General features: G+C 48.1%; 1 protein-coding gene across 3 annotated transcripts in view; it reads left to right on the top strand.

Annotated features, from left to right (window-relative positions):
* Nucleotides 1-6,718, top strand: part of LOC116948345 (vitamin D3 receptor-like) — a 38,104-nt gene extending 31,386 nt beyond the window's left edge. For 2 of the 3 annotated variants that reach the window (XM_032964950.2, XM_032964940.2), the window contains 3 exons: nucleotides 1,249-1,400; nucleotides 2,172-2,288; nucleotides 5,936-6,718. In XM_032964950.2, the coding sequence (XP_032820841.2) occupies nucleotides 1,249-1,400; nucleotides 2,172-2,288; nucleotides 5,936-6,195 (529 nt within the window). In that variant the 3' untranslated portion in view covers nucleotides 6,196-6,718. The remainder of the gene's footprint in view (nucleotides 1-1,248; nucleotides 1,401-2,171; nucleotides 2,289-5,935) is intronic. The other variant, XM_032964930.2, reaches the window with a different exon arrangement.
* The last annotated feature ends 7,318 nt before the right edge of the window (nucleotides 6,719-14,036 follow it).

Here is a 14,036-nt window from a genome sequence, read left to right as displayed (position 1 = left end):
CTGCCACTGGTTGTCCCTCTCTGCCCTCTGCTGCGGGTCCCTCCGCTGACTTCGCGCCCCTTAAAGTAATCTTCATCGCAATGACAACGACAGCAAAGCTTACGTTTAGGAGGTGGCTACAGATGATGGGAAAAAAACTCGCTGACACGAAAAAAGTTATTGCCAGGGAAACAAAAATGGCGTAGTGTGGTTGGGATGGTCCCTTAATGTGTTGTCCTCCAGCACCTCCAATGAGGATGGTTGGCTACGTACGGTGTGAAAGAAGATCACCGTACATATATACAGATGATGGGGGGGGCGGGGGAAATCGCTGACAAAAAAAGTTATTGCCAGCTAAACAAAAGTCACGTACAACAAGTTTGTCGAAAATACATCTCACGTATGAACACCGAGGGCGGGGATCACTGGAGATAGTAGATGACGATCAAACTGATGACATAAAGAGGTGGACAGGAGAGTGTTGGAGGAGTGTCGATTGAAAACGCTGAACTCGAGAACGAAGAGCAACGTCCCAACGTGGCTGTAGAGGAACACTTTTTTAACCTGTGCATGTCACCTGCTGCGACTCGCACATTTAGAAACATGGACGGGAACAAAGACAATAATTGAACGAGTTGAATCGCGTTCTAAAAGAAGCGTGGATTCGAGAGGTGCGTGCAATGTGAAATACACCGCAGAGACAGGAGGAGAGTAACACGTCAATTGGAGAACGATGCCCACGTTAGAGGCGTCGTTCTTGGCTTCTCGGAAAAGTTGAGCGGTGCTTGAGCCGAATGCGGCGCCGGACGTGATGGTGGCCGAGAGTCGAGGCCAACCGCGGAGGGATAGCCAAAGAGGGGAATGCGTCCGATGGCACGGCGGAATTGGCGTGCGCGCGCACAGGAGCCCAACGGATTGTTGCATCGCAATACATACCTATGTGTATGTTGAACTTGTTTCACCGTACTATACGCAGCCAACCGTGCTAAGCAGAGGTGTGTGGGGGGGGGGGGGGGGAAGGACAACAAGCTAGTTTTCTATTTAGATGTAAAAGTGCGTAGCTACAATGGCTTCCTAATATTGGATGGTTGAACGTTCCAGACGGCCGCAGGAGCGCATCTGAAAACACGTGACGCAGTGACCGCCGTCTTTACCTTCAGACATGGCAGGAGTTTAGAGAGGTGGATTGATGATTATCGCTGCTGCTGCTGCTGCCGACGCTGCTGATCGTTATCGCTGCGTGCCGTGTTTGCTGTTTGTGCACTGCAGGGAACTCCACACCGAAGACCAGATCGCACTGCTCAAGTCGAGTGTGATCGAGATCATCATCTTGCGCTCCAACCAGTCCTTCTCCTTGGAGGACAACTCCTGGACGTGCGGCAGCAACGAGTTCAAGTACTGCATCACGGACGTCACCCAGGGTGAGTACTGTCTCCCTTGTACGCATAGTACCGGGCTTTTAATGGGCACGCAAGTTTCCTCCCACCATGCAAACATCGTGCACACATACGGCCTGCTTCTCAGTCCACTGCTGGGAGAGGGCCCACGTACACCGTGCGGGTCGTGGGGGCTATTTGACAGTACTTGACGCTGGTGAGCGCCAGCCGGTGGAAGGCAGAGCACAGACGTGGAGGTTTTGGAAACGGGTGGTGGAATTTTTTTTGCTTGCACTGTCCTCTACGGTGCACCACGTAGCACCCGTAGATGCAAACAAACGCATTGAACACCTCCCTTCTCTCTTCCGTTCGGTTGCATTATGATTGGACCGCCATCCGACGGCGTCCGGGGCCGTCGGATGGATTCTTATTTTGCCTCCTGAAATGGCGTGGAGGAGGAAAACTGTGGAGAAGAGTAAAGTGGGCCCTTGGCAGGACGTGTCGCTAGCTAACCGCTCCAGACTAGTGAGACGGAGCGGCGGCCGGGGAATCCAAACGCAACAGAGAGGACGTCCACCAGGGAGAGACGGAGCGACGAAATCAGCTATGCGGGATTGTTCGTGACGGCTTGGAGAGGCCTTCATCTGGAGGTGGATTGACCATGGCTGACAATGATGATGATGTTTGTGGTGACGACGACAATGATGATGATCTTTCGCACTGTATGTAGCCAAACATACTAATTGGAGGTGCGGGGGAAGGACACCAAATTAACCACAAATAGCAAATATAGATATGCGTTCCTGCTTCCCACAGCAGGCCACTCCATGGAGCTCATGGAGCCCCTGGTGAAGTTCCAGGTTGGCCTCAAGAAGCTGAATCTCCATGAAGCGGAGCATGTGCTGCTCATGGCCATCTGCATCTTCTCTCCAGGTGGGCGCCGTGGAGGCGAGATGTTCACCTCACCCGGTATACAGGAGGTCACGGGTTCGATCCCGACCCTGATACCTGTATATTTGGAATTTGCATGTGTCTCTCACCGTGGTCGTGTGGATTTTTCTCCAGGTCCTCCGTTTTTTCGCTTCATATTTATAAACACGCGTTTAGAGCATTTGGCTGCTATAAATGTATACATGATAAGCCACTTAATTGAGCTATCATTTGTGGCCAGGTTGCTTCTAAAAAATAGCTATAAAACTCAGTGGTCCTTACCTGGTAAAATAGAAAATAAAAACATAGGGTTGGCCTGCCTCTTCACTGCTGGAATACATGAGAGGTAAGATGAGCTCTGGGGGGACCAGACAGGGCCCAAATAGAGGGTCCAATTTCTTGGTCATTGCTAGCGGATGAGGGCCTCCACAGAGAGCTCCTGTGCACGGAATGTTTGGCCTACTCTTTCACGCTGGTGAAATGTCTCGGAGGAGGTGGGAGTACCCACACTTTAATCCACCGCACGTGACCTGCCGATTGACTTAACTCTGGTGTACCCATTAATACTGCATCTGAGTCATGTTACATTTTGTCACAGCACCTTGCCTACATTGACCAATGCGACACTAATTCTGGCAGAGTGCAAAGCATCAATGACCTAATGCATTCGACAATCTTCTGTGGAAATGGATCAGTCGGGGCTCACGAGGTCAGACAGCTGAGCTGGCATAGCCGAGATCCTGGGTCCTCTGCACGGCCACACAAACATTCCTGGAGGTGGCTATGGGGCGGGAGACCTGGGCCCAAATGCCACGTGGGTGGGGAGGGAGCCTTGTTCATTGGCGACCAAAAAACCGAGCCCCGCTGTGGGGCCCTCTATTTTGTGTCCACCCTGGGGTGCATTTCCCCTTTTTGCTGCCGCATCTTAGGCGGCCCTGTACTCAGGCAAAACGAGCTGATATACCAATCATGTATATTTCATCGCACACTTTATTCAGAAACAGTCAGTACTGAGAATAAATATTATAGTGTTTGACCGACAAAACAATAAACAATTTTTGCAGGGTTTGAAAATGTGTGTCCCCTACCGTGGAGACAAAGAGGTCGAGTGAACCGACCTCAGAAGTTCTTCTGCAAACTTCTGGGGTCGATCACCGACACAGGGTAACGTCACTTGCCCAGTGTGAGCATTCCTATAATGGAGAGTCCTGCCCTCTCAAAAAGTGGCACCAATAGCAGCATTCACAATTCAGACCGTCGCTGCGCACAACAACACGCCCCCCGTGTGGCAAATAAAACCGCGTCGACTTTCAACTGAAAAACACAGCATGCAAATACCATGCGTGCAGGAGTGGGCAAGCTTTAAAATAAAAAAAAAAGCTGTTGTGTTGGATTTTTACTAAAACCTCGATAATTGACCCTGAATGTGTTTCCTGTTGCTATTGGATGCACCTATCGCAGTGGCTAGGGGGGGAGGGGGGTATGCTGTCAAACAGAGGTCACCCTGAAGGCACAGTCCCCTAGTCAGACTTAGTATGAACCATTAATCATATTCATCACGTGAGTTATCCTCTTTTATTTTTAGCAAATATGCACATCACTCTTGTTTTAAAAAAAACAAGCCCCTTTCATTACAGTCACCCACGCAGAAGTTCACTTTGACGAAACAAAACTGTGGTGTGCATCCAATTGGGACGGTTACCAATCAACGTGTAGTGAGTCCAACTGAGTCGCAGACGTTGTCCATTTTAGAGGCAACACATTTATTTGTAACACCGTAACACAAAGGGGTAACTGCCCCTTTACCAGATACAACCTAGGGTGGTGACCACCCAGCTAACTACACTATACAGAGGAGTTACAGCTACGAAGGGTCGGACCCTTGCTCGGGTCTCCGACCACGTGGTCCCCCGTAGGACGAGGCGCTTCCAGCTTGAGACCCGGAACTTCCAGCTTGTGGAACGAAGAGAGACCCCGGGTCCCTCTCAGGGACCCGCCTTATATCCCTCTCCGGTCGGGGCAGCTCCGTCCTCGGCCCCGCCTGCCTTCCCAAACAATCTCGTTCCCTCTCGATCCTTCTCAAGAGCTCTCTCCGGACACGTGATCACCCCCTAGTCCCCCCACCTGGGGCCCCCTGTATGGACATTCCGGATGATGTGTCTACCGGGTCAACCAGAGTGCCATGGCCTGGGGCAACCTTGCCCCTGGGCTGACGCTCACCCCCTCCCCCTCGGAGGAGCCCCCACCGCACGCTGTGTGTGGTGCCCGCACTATCCCAGTGCTCGCCAAGCCTTGCTAGGGCTGGTGTTACACACAGCCACCCACACGGTGCTGCCCACGATGTAGGAACATCGAACGGCATGACCCTTCCGGGCCAGCACCATACAGTGACATCCCCGATGTGACTACAAACGCATGAACATCGTCTGGACAGTGTTAAAGTGGAGAAGGCACGGCTGTGGCCTCGATGAGCGATGCACCGCAGATGGGCACTGGCATTTCGCTAGAAACCAAACATGGGCGTTTTGCGTGCACTGAAAGCCACGTGAACTGTCGGCGCCAAGAAACGAACAGCGATGTGTTTGGGCGCGAGTGCAACTGGAAAACACTGCATGCAAGTGGTTGCACGTCATTTTGAAAAGGTTCGGTACCGATTAACCATTTGATTGAAAAAAAAGGTTCAACTGAGTTCGAATTTGCAACATTCGTGAAACAAAGACCTCCTGTGTAGCCTACATTGCCAGCTACACGGGAGGTCTTTGTGTTGATAACTGTCAGTGAAAATACGTTTATAATTTGTTTTATTGCTATACGAGTCGACTAAGCGAAGATAATAATTTGTTTTATTCCACTTGTTTACCCACGAAGGCCTCACTGACTCATATTTAGAAAGATCCTGCCAAGTTGTTTTTGTAGTAGGGGAGTGGTGATGTCGCTACGTCTAATCCCAATTGAGTTATGTGCAGGTCATGTTAGCAGAATATGGGGGAGAACATACACACTCCACGCAGAAAGGCACCCGAGTCGGGACTCGAACCCAGGACCTTCTTGCCATTACCACTGCACCACTTTGGACATCTGTGAAATAAACAGTGTGGGACACATGTGAAAAAAGAGCTTCATAGCTCATTGGATTCCTGCCAGTATAAATAAATATTCTGATTCTGACTTTACCGCCCAACGTGAGCCATCGATTCCGAAGTTGAACTTCTTTCGCACCGTACATAGCCAACCGTGGATCGCATCACAAGTACAGGGTTTGGAGGTCACGTGTTGACTGTGCAACTGGAATGGGATCTGGCAGAGTGTGTGGTGGCATCAAACGCATTAGGGGGAGGGGGGGGGGAGGTGACATGGGAGCGGTTGGCCCTCCAAATCCTCCAACGGTAATCTGTATATTTGTATGTATGTTGAACTGCTTTTGCACCGTACGTAGCCGACCGCGCGAATCGGAGGTGTGGGGGGGGGGACGACAAACCAAACACAAAAAAGCATCTTGAAGAAATAAGTTTTCAATCTCAACGGGTATACCATGCGGGCGGTGCAACTGCACTTTTCACAAGACCTTCGCACAAATCACCCTGTGACCGCTGACCTTTCTCTCTGCTCCTGCCTCCATCACCCCCCCCCTCCCCCAACCGTCAACCCAGACCGTCCGGGCGTGACGGATCGTGACCGCGTGGAGGCTTGCCAGGAGCGGCTCTCGGAGACGCTGCGCACCTACATCTCGTGCCACCACCCGCCGCCGGGCGGCCACCTCCTCTACCCCAAGATGGTGCAGAAGCTGGCCGACCTGCGCAACCTGAACGAGGAGCACTCCAAGCAGTACCTGGAGATCTCTCGCAAGGAGGGCGTCGTTGACGACCTCACGCCCCTTCTCGTCGAGGTGTTCGGCTCCCCGCTACCCTGAGGCAGGGTCCCATTACGCTCGCCTTCTTCTGGCTGCTCTTCCCAGAATGCTCTTCGTCTTCGCTCTACCCTTGCTGCCCTTCTTCTCGCTGCTCTTCCCAGAATCATCTTCTTCACAATAACCGTGTTTGTACTTGGTGCCACCCTGCTTAAGTTCTCACTTCTTCTCTCGGTCCTTCATGCTGCCGCTTGTTCATGTGCTGCCTTTCTTTACACTTAACTTCATCTTGGCTGCCCTGCTTGACGCTGCCCAGCCACCCCGCGTGGTCCGCTCTCACGTGCGCGCGTGCACCCGATGCACTTAACGACGCATCGATCCCCCATTCGACTCTCACGCTCGCAATACGAGCGTCGAGTTATGCGCGTGATAATCTGTGATGTTGGACGTGTCGAGGACTGCACCGTTGCAGCCATTCGTCGAAGTGTGTTCCCACGACCTCCTTGCAACCACTACAGGTTATTGTATTCATCACAAAGTCTAAGATTGTCGCAAGTGGGGGGCACTGGGGGGGGGGGGGGGTGGTGATGGGAGGGGAGTTGGGGGAGAATCTTTACATGCCTATCACTTTACCTATTTCGGCTGTGCATCTCAGGATGTTCAACAAGTGATTAAAGTTCGTTATCATCAGCGTCATAATCAGTCACGATTCATCCGCTGCTGGATGACAGCCTCCCCGAACCGTTATTCCTCACAGTCACAGCCTCGAATTGTGTAAAAAAAAAAAAAACCCCACCCTGTTCCTGCACATGAGCTCATTCCATCGCTCCGTCTTCTACGGCGGGGGTGCTGTCGAGCATTTTGACAAGAAAGGGGAGGTGATTATCCGTGTCTGGCAACATTGCTCCCACGTGGTTTATTAAGTCTTGTCAACCGAGTGGCCCCACCATGAAAGCGTTGCGCCACAGAGCGTTACGATCTTTAAAACAAGTATTTTTTAAAGAATGCATTCCAACTAAGGTTGGAGGTATTCATGCATCGGCTCTGTTCGTCTGCCTGTATGTAACGGAGGGATTCGTGATAATTTCTCGTAAGGATGATCCAATATGCGCATCCTTTTTTGAATTAAGTTGTGTTACTATTAAGCCAAAGAAAAACCCTCTCACGACTGTCAAACCATTGCCCAATAATTCTAGATTTTAAGCTTTCGTGACTGCAAGGATTCATACTTTTTGTTTTTTGTCGGTAAAGCCACGTAGGTAAAATAAAATAAGAGAAAATAACTAAATTAAATCACGACGTTTCGGAGGCAACACAAGCTTCCGTCTTCAGGTGGAACAGTTACAGCAAAATTGCTGTATCAAGTGAAGAGAGCTCTAAGACACCCGAGATTATATACAGGAGCCAGGAAGGGCCGTGAGGGGGGGGGGGGCTAAGATAAGCCGCCTTTTGTTATGCTGCAGGGGGTTCGGGGGAAGCGATGGCGAGCGGTACTCAAAAACGGGCGCAACAAACTGGAAGAAATGGAAATGGTGGTACAATTATAAGCCAGCTAAAGTTTGACTTGGTTGATGACATCTTTCCAATGGTTGCTCAATTTAAAACCATCCTCTCGGTTGAAGTTGTGTCTATGTTTGTATATCTGGATGGCTTCATGGACAAATCTTTGGTAACCTTCCGGATATTAACCTCCTGGATATTAGCAAAGATTTGTCCATGAAGCCATCCAGATATACAAACATAGACACAATGTATAGGAATAGGTTTTACCCTTTTAACTGGCACAAAAACTGACACCTTTATTCAAGGCATCATGTTTGCAATAACCACAACACAAGCAGTCAAAATGCAAACAAAAAAGACAACTCTGATAATAATATGCACTGCCCTTGAATTTGATTGGTCCACACCCGAGACGGCTTTTCTTAGAGCCTAGTCCCCATTGGTGTTGGATCAGAAGATGCCAAAAGGCGTACAACTCAAAAACAGCGCACTATCAGAGTATTGAGGGCTCGGGGTGAGCATTTACATTATGAGACCTCCTTTTTATTTGCATTTGACTGCTTGTGTTGTGGTTATTGCAAACATGATGCCTTGAATAAAGGTGTCAGTTTTTGTGCCAGTTAAAAGGGTAAAACCTATTCCTATAGCTTGTTACTGGCAAAGGAGGTCTCATAATAGACACAATGGTCAAATGGCCTCGTGGCAGCGCACTAACCGCTTGTTGCAGAGCCCCCAGCGGTTCTGAGTCGGCGGCCTTTCCCCGGATGCTGCTGCGGGTGTATTAGCCATAACGATGCACGTCGGATGCTTCACAGTGAACGTTAAACATCCGTTGTGTGCTGGCATCATGGTCCAAATTTGGAGAGAGAAAAAAAATCAACCGCGAATTGCCCAATTTGAAATACATAGAGGAGCAGCAAAACCGAATCTTATTTTTTTATACTTTTATACTGGCAAAAAAACTTCCCATTTAGGAGCAGCAACATTGCCGCCCCCCCCCCCCCCCCCATTGCGTAAAACTTCGCAGGACCCTCCTGAAAAATATCCATGAGACTTGGACTTTCCTGAGTAAACTAGGGCAGCAACGACAACAACAATAATAATAATTCCACTAAGCGACGTGGCGCGGGAGAATTTTCCATCCAGCAGTGGATTGACCTAAAGTGCCCTCGCGGGTTTTTTTTCACGTTTCCACAAATGGTCATCGACACCACATTGCCTTCTTCATGTTTTCAATTAAAGCGTCACAGTGCTCTTTCCCCACATTCCAGACGCACGTTTAAACAGCGTGCAAGTTAACTCCGCGTCCCCGTATAGGACCACCACCCCCCCACCCCCGCCGGGTCATGCCGTTGTCACTACGAGATCTCGGCTCTGCCGGGCTCGCGTGTTTGCCACGAGTGTGATGTTTGCACGGTGAAGCCATGGCTATAGGCGTTTTTTTAAAAAAAGGTATTTATGGATCGAGAGCCTATATTTCTGCCACACTGGCAAGTGATATATATGCACCCTCTGTTATTTATTACATGTATTTTTGCAGCGTTGGCGGACGCACGTGAAGGCGATTCGTCAGGATGATGGTTTTGGTCGCGAAGTTAAAGCAAACTTCGATGGCCAAGGATGCAAGTGTATATTTATACTTTGTATATATTGATTGAAGCTAAGCGCTAGCGATGTCAGCTTTTGAATAATGCACTCCGTGGTTTTAAATATTGAAATGTTTGCCCACGGATGTCACGTGAATTCAGCATAACCTCAGCCAGTGTGGAATTTAAACAAGGACATATTTTAACAGAGTGGAAAGGTATTCTTGGTTCTTTCGGTAAAGTCACCGCGTAGAAGGGAAACAATAAAATAATAAAAATATAAAACAATACAATTCTCACGACGTTTCGACTGCAACACAAGCAATCATCATCATCATCAGGTGTAAAACCACAGCAAGACCGGATTAAAAAAAACATACAACACTCATGCCTGCTATCACTAATATAATGAGCCAAGAATGTCTGTGCTTAACGTCACTCAACGTCGAGCAGCCCCCCTCATTAATAATCATGAACAAGAGGGGACCTCCACATGGACCCCCCCCCCCCGTCATTAATCATCATGAACGGGTGACGTCACTCCGCATGAAGAAGGTGGAGCGGAATCTTGATTTGAAGCTTTCGTGACTACAGGAATCCATACTCTTTGGTTCTTTGGGTAAAGTCACGTTAGGTATGAAATGAAATAAATCACGACGTTTTGGGCACAACACAAGCGTCCGTCATCAGGTGGACGGACGTTTGTGTTGCGCCCGAAACGTCGTGATTTATTTTTTTATTTTATACCTAACGTGACTTTACCCAAAGAACCAAAGAGTATAGTGGAGCGGAAACAAAAATTTTGTTTACGCAAATTAGCTTCAATTTTGACCTTTCTTTATGGGAAGTAAAGCTCACAAAGAAATCAGCGCAGCAACTAATATAACGACATAAAAAAAACGCTGTGTGTGTCGCGCGCGTGACGTCACTCCACATGCCCCCCCCCCTCATTAATATTCACGTGTGCCTGCATTTTTTTACTAACGCAGGTCGAGCGGCTATGAAACATTTTTTTATCCAAATTCGCTTTCGATTTTTCGTATCTTTATAGAAAGTGAAGGCAATAAATAATTCTACGCCGCATCACAGTGCATTTGGTGCCTTTATTTATTTCCTGGGCACGTCCAACGAAAGGCAGGTGTCTACTTTACGCTGCCAAATGATGCTACGATAAACATTTCTCCGCCGCCTTGCAGACATTGTATCGAATTCCAATTGTTTTCAACCCCCCAGCGAGCGAAAGCGGACGATTAGTAAGTTATCAGAGCTAGTGAATTGCAAGTAATTGATCGTCCGTTAAAGACAGTGCTACTGTGACATTACGTCGGGTGTTTGATGACTTAGTTGCGTGCAGATGTAGTGGATTAAGACGCGCATACGAGGGGGGGGATGGTAAAGACGCGCGAGTTATGGGCAGTGGGGTTACGCCGGGCCGGCCAGATGTGGCGGTGGGAAACTGTGCGGTAATGACGGGCCAATTAAGCTGGAGAGCGATGTACGGCTGTGATTGGCTGGGGTTGTTGTCAAGGGCGGAGTGGCGCCGGGATGTCTGGGAATAGAGGCCTAATTAATTGGTTAGTAATGAGAACGGGGATATATTCTGGAGACGGGAAGAACGAGGGGAGTTGTTGTTGCTGGGACTGGAACGAAGCAGGTCGGGGAGAACCGGAGCGAAGACATAGGAGACAGAACAGGCTAGCAGTAGAGTAGAGACGAGCAGAGACAAGCAGAGACAAGGAGAGACAGAGACGAGCAGAGACGAAGAGAGACGAAGAGAGACAGGGACGACGCAGAGGGACAGTGAGGGATAGGGGATGAAGCGGAGTGAGCGAGACGGGCGGCGAGCGAGCTGCGGCTAAGCGGAATGACGGAGTCCCAGACGTGACGTGAAGAGTCACAGACGTGACGTGAAGAGTCACAGACGTGATGTGAAGAGTCACAGACGTGATGTGAAGAGTCACAGACGTGATGTGAAGAGTCACAGACGTGATGTGAAGAGTTGTAATAAAAGTGGTGTCGGGAGAAAACAAGAAAGTTGTCCGCGTCAAGTCGACCACTACACAACAACCACTGCCATTGATGCAGTGCTGCGGTCAAATGCTGTGAGGTGTTTTATGACTTCCTTCTGCGCAACATTCACTGCCATTAATACAGTGCTACAGTGAAATGCAGTGGAATGTTTGATGACATTCTTTTTTTCAATATTCCCTGCCATTACATTTAGACAAGATAAAATTATAATTTGATCAATGTATTCATAACTCTAATGTCCCTCTTTGGTCTTCGTTATTTGCTAAGTTGTTTAAGACAGTATCAGCACTCTTACTTTCTTTACTCTTCGCTATCAAGCGTCCATCGGTGAAAATACATTTGGCAGCTAGCAGCTTCAGGTGCTTTGAAAACAGTGCTCAAGTGAAGTTATGGGTTTTTTTCAAATGAAATAGCCACAGAGATTGTTGTTCGCCTTTGCAACCGAGGCGAAATCGTCTTCATCCCGAGACTCGACCAAGCTCCAAGTGATGTCAGTCTTCCTTTCGTACTGCAACGAATACAAATTCCGATAAGTCCTGCGCATGCGATGACGATCAACAAGTAGCAGGTTGAGAATTTTGAAAATGTGGGTATTTATCTCAATGAACCCGTTTTTTCCCATGGCCAGTTGTACGTGGCTCTGTCTAGATTAAGATATCCTCAGCGGATCAAAGTATTCATCAAGGAGAGCCAACTGCAGGGCAACCTTTTGAAGAGATCCACACAAAATATCGTATACTGAAAAATCTTCCAAAGTCCTTAATTTCATTTAATAAAATATTTACGTGCTACATTTCCTAATAAAAGTAACAATCACACAATAAAACGTTAATTTACATCTTTAATATTACAGCTTCCGTCCGAGGACGGGCTAACAAGCTAGTATGATTATAATGATGGTAAACACAGCCTTACGATAAGCGGACATACCGGATTTTTGCAACATTTAACGGATATGGCTGTAATGAGTTGGGCCATGCGGTTTACGGGGTTAGAGCGCTGAGCTGGTAACCACTAAGATCCAGGTTTATAATTTGGAAATTCAGCCACTGCCTGTGATTAAACTGTGTTTCTAAACTGCCCTCCCGCCCACCCACACGCTCCCGTCTGTTGTTTACCAACATCACCCCTTCCTCTTTGGTTCTTTCGGTAAAGTCACGTAGGTAACAAAAAATAACAGATCACGACGTTTTGATCGCAACACAAGCAATCATCATCAGGTGGGACAACCACAGCAAGAAAAAAACTGCTGAAGTAGGCGAGAGATCTGCCGTGGCACGAGGTTATATAGGCCTCGGCAGTAGAGGGGGAGAGAGAAGGGGAGGGGCGAGGAGGCAGGGCAGCAGCATCCGGGTCACTGGAGTAAAGTGGGCCACCGCAGCAGCACTGGAGAGGTCGGCTCCTGTTCTTCACTCATCGACATCTATCCAACGCAGTCTCCGTCCGTCTCTTGCTTCTCAACGCGCGGCTTCCAGTGTGCATCGCCACGCGCCTTTGGTAAAGTCAGGGATACATTCTTGAGACGGGTCCAAACACACGACTGCAGTCTGGTGTGCACTGGGATCTTTCGTAACAGTGTTTATCCTCGTCCTAGTCATTTTGTAATTTTCATTTGTTGTTTTTCGAAGCTCCCATAACTCCCATGATTTACTTCTGCTGGTCACATGTCAGCATGCGGTTTGTTTTTTTTATTCATCTGCCGTCCTCGAACTGCAACATTGTGATCCGTGTAAAATGGTCGGTACAATCATTGCTGTTTCATATATACCTCGATTTTCGTGTTCATAGCAATGTCAAATTCACGTTCCATTATCCCAGCGAATGCTTTTTATTTCGTCATCGCCGTATCCATTTGTTCGACAGCAACCCTCCGAGTTGCTTTGGCAGAACGCCGCTGCCAATGGGGCGATGGCTGGTGGACAAGACTGGTGACAATGGTTTTCAAACCGGAGGACACACACTCCAAGACGAAGCCACTGGCCACTGGGAGCCATTCACTTTTAAATCTAGATTTAGAAAACGTATTTATTTATAACTGCTTTGTTATTCCCCCCCCCCGCGCATCCTATTAGCACGGTTGGCTACATACGGTGCAAAAGCAGTTCATCATACATACAAGAGAGGAGGATCACAGTGGAGATGTAACAGTGAGCTCAATTCATTGCGCAGGAGTGAGATGGATCGTGACATCACGAGACCACGAGAGATGACAAAATAACGATCCCCAGTGCCAAGCGAAAACAAAGCGCAGCTTTGCACAAATATAATAATTGGCACGACATAAACAATAATAAAACATGAATCGTGGTTAAGTGTAAAACACAATTCGTTTCGTCCAAACAAAGGCTTTTCAAAAAGTTGCTTTCTAAATGTTCGTTTACATTTTTTTTGTGGAAGCCCGCGGGGCCTTCTTATGTCTCGGCATTGCTGATGCATAAATACTGGAGAAGTAACAAACTCAACACACTCGTCGACAACACTGCCTTACAAGACAAAATATATAATAGGCGATGCTATTATACATCGTTGCCTGTCGCGAAGGTAACAATTGTGATATACAGTATATATTTTCAGGCAATTTCCTGTACACACTGGGTTTACAAATCTTGTCAGAACAGCATTTTTGTTTTTGGAAGAACAAATGTTGGAGAATAACTGCAACATAAATTCAGGAGCATCATAACTTCATTCGTTTTTTTCTTATCAATATTCCAGTGTGAAAATTCACCCAACCACCCATTCGTCAATTCAGATTATTGGCTCCACCTCACGTTCGATCGATCA

The sequence above is a fragment of the Petromyzon marinus genome, chromosome 2, assembly GCF_048934315.1.
Source record: "Petromyzon marinus isolate PM22_M1 ecotype Great Lakes invasive population chromosome 2, UKy_Petmar_22M1.pri1.0, whole genome shotgun sequence".
In the NCBI taxonomy this organism is placed as follows: domain Eukaryota; kingdom Metazoa; phylum Chordata; class Hyperoartia; order Petromyzontiformes; family Petromyzontidae; genus Petromyzon; species Petromyzon marinus.
Note: the sequence above shows the minus strand (reverse complement) of the source record. Positions and strands in the feature narration are given on the sequence as shown.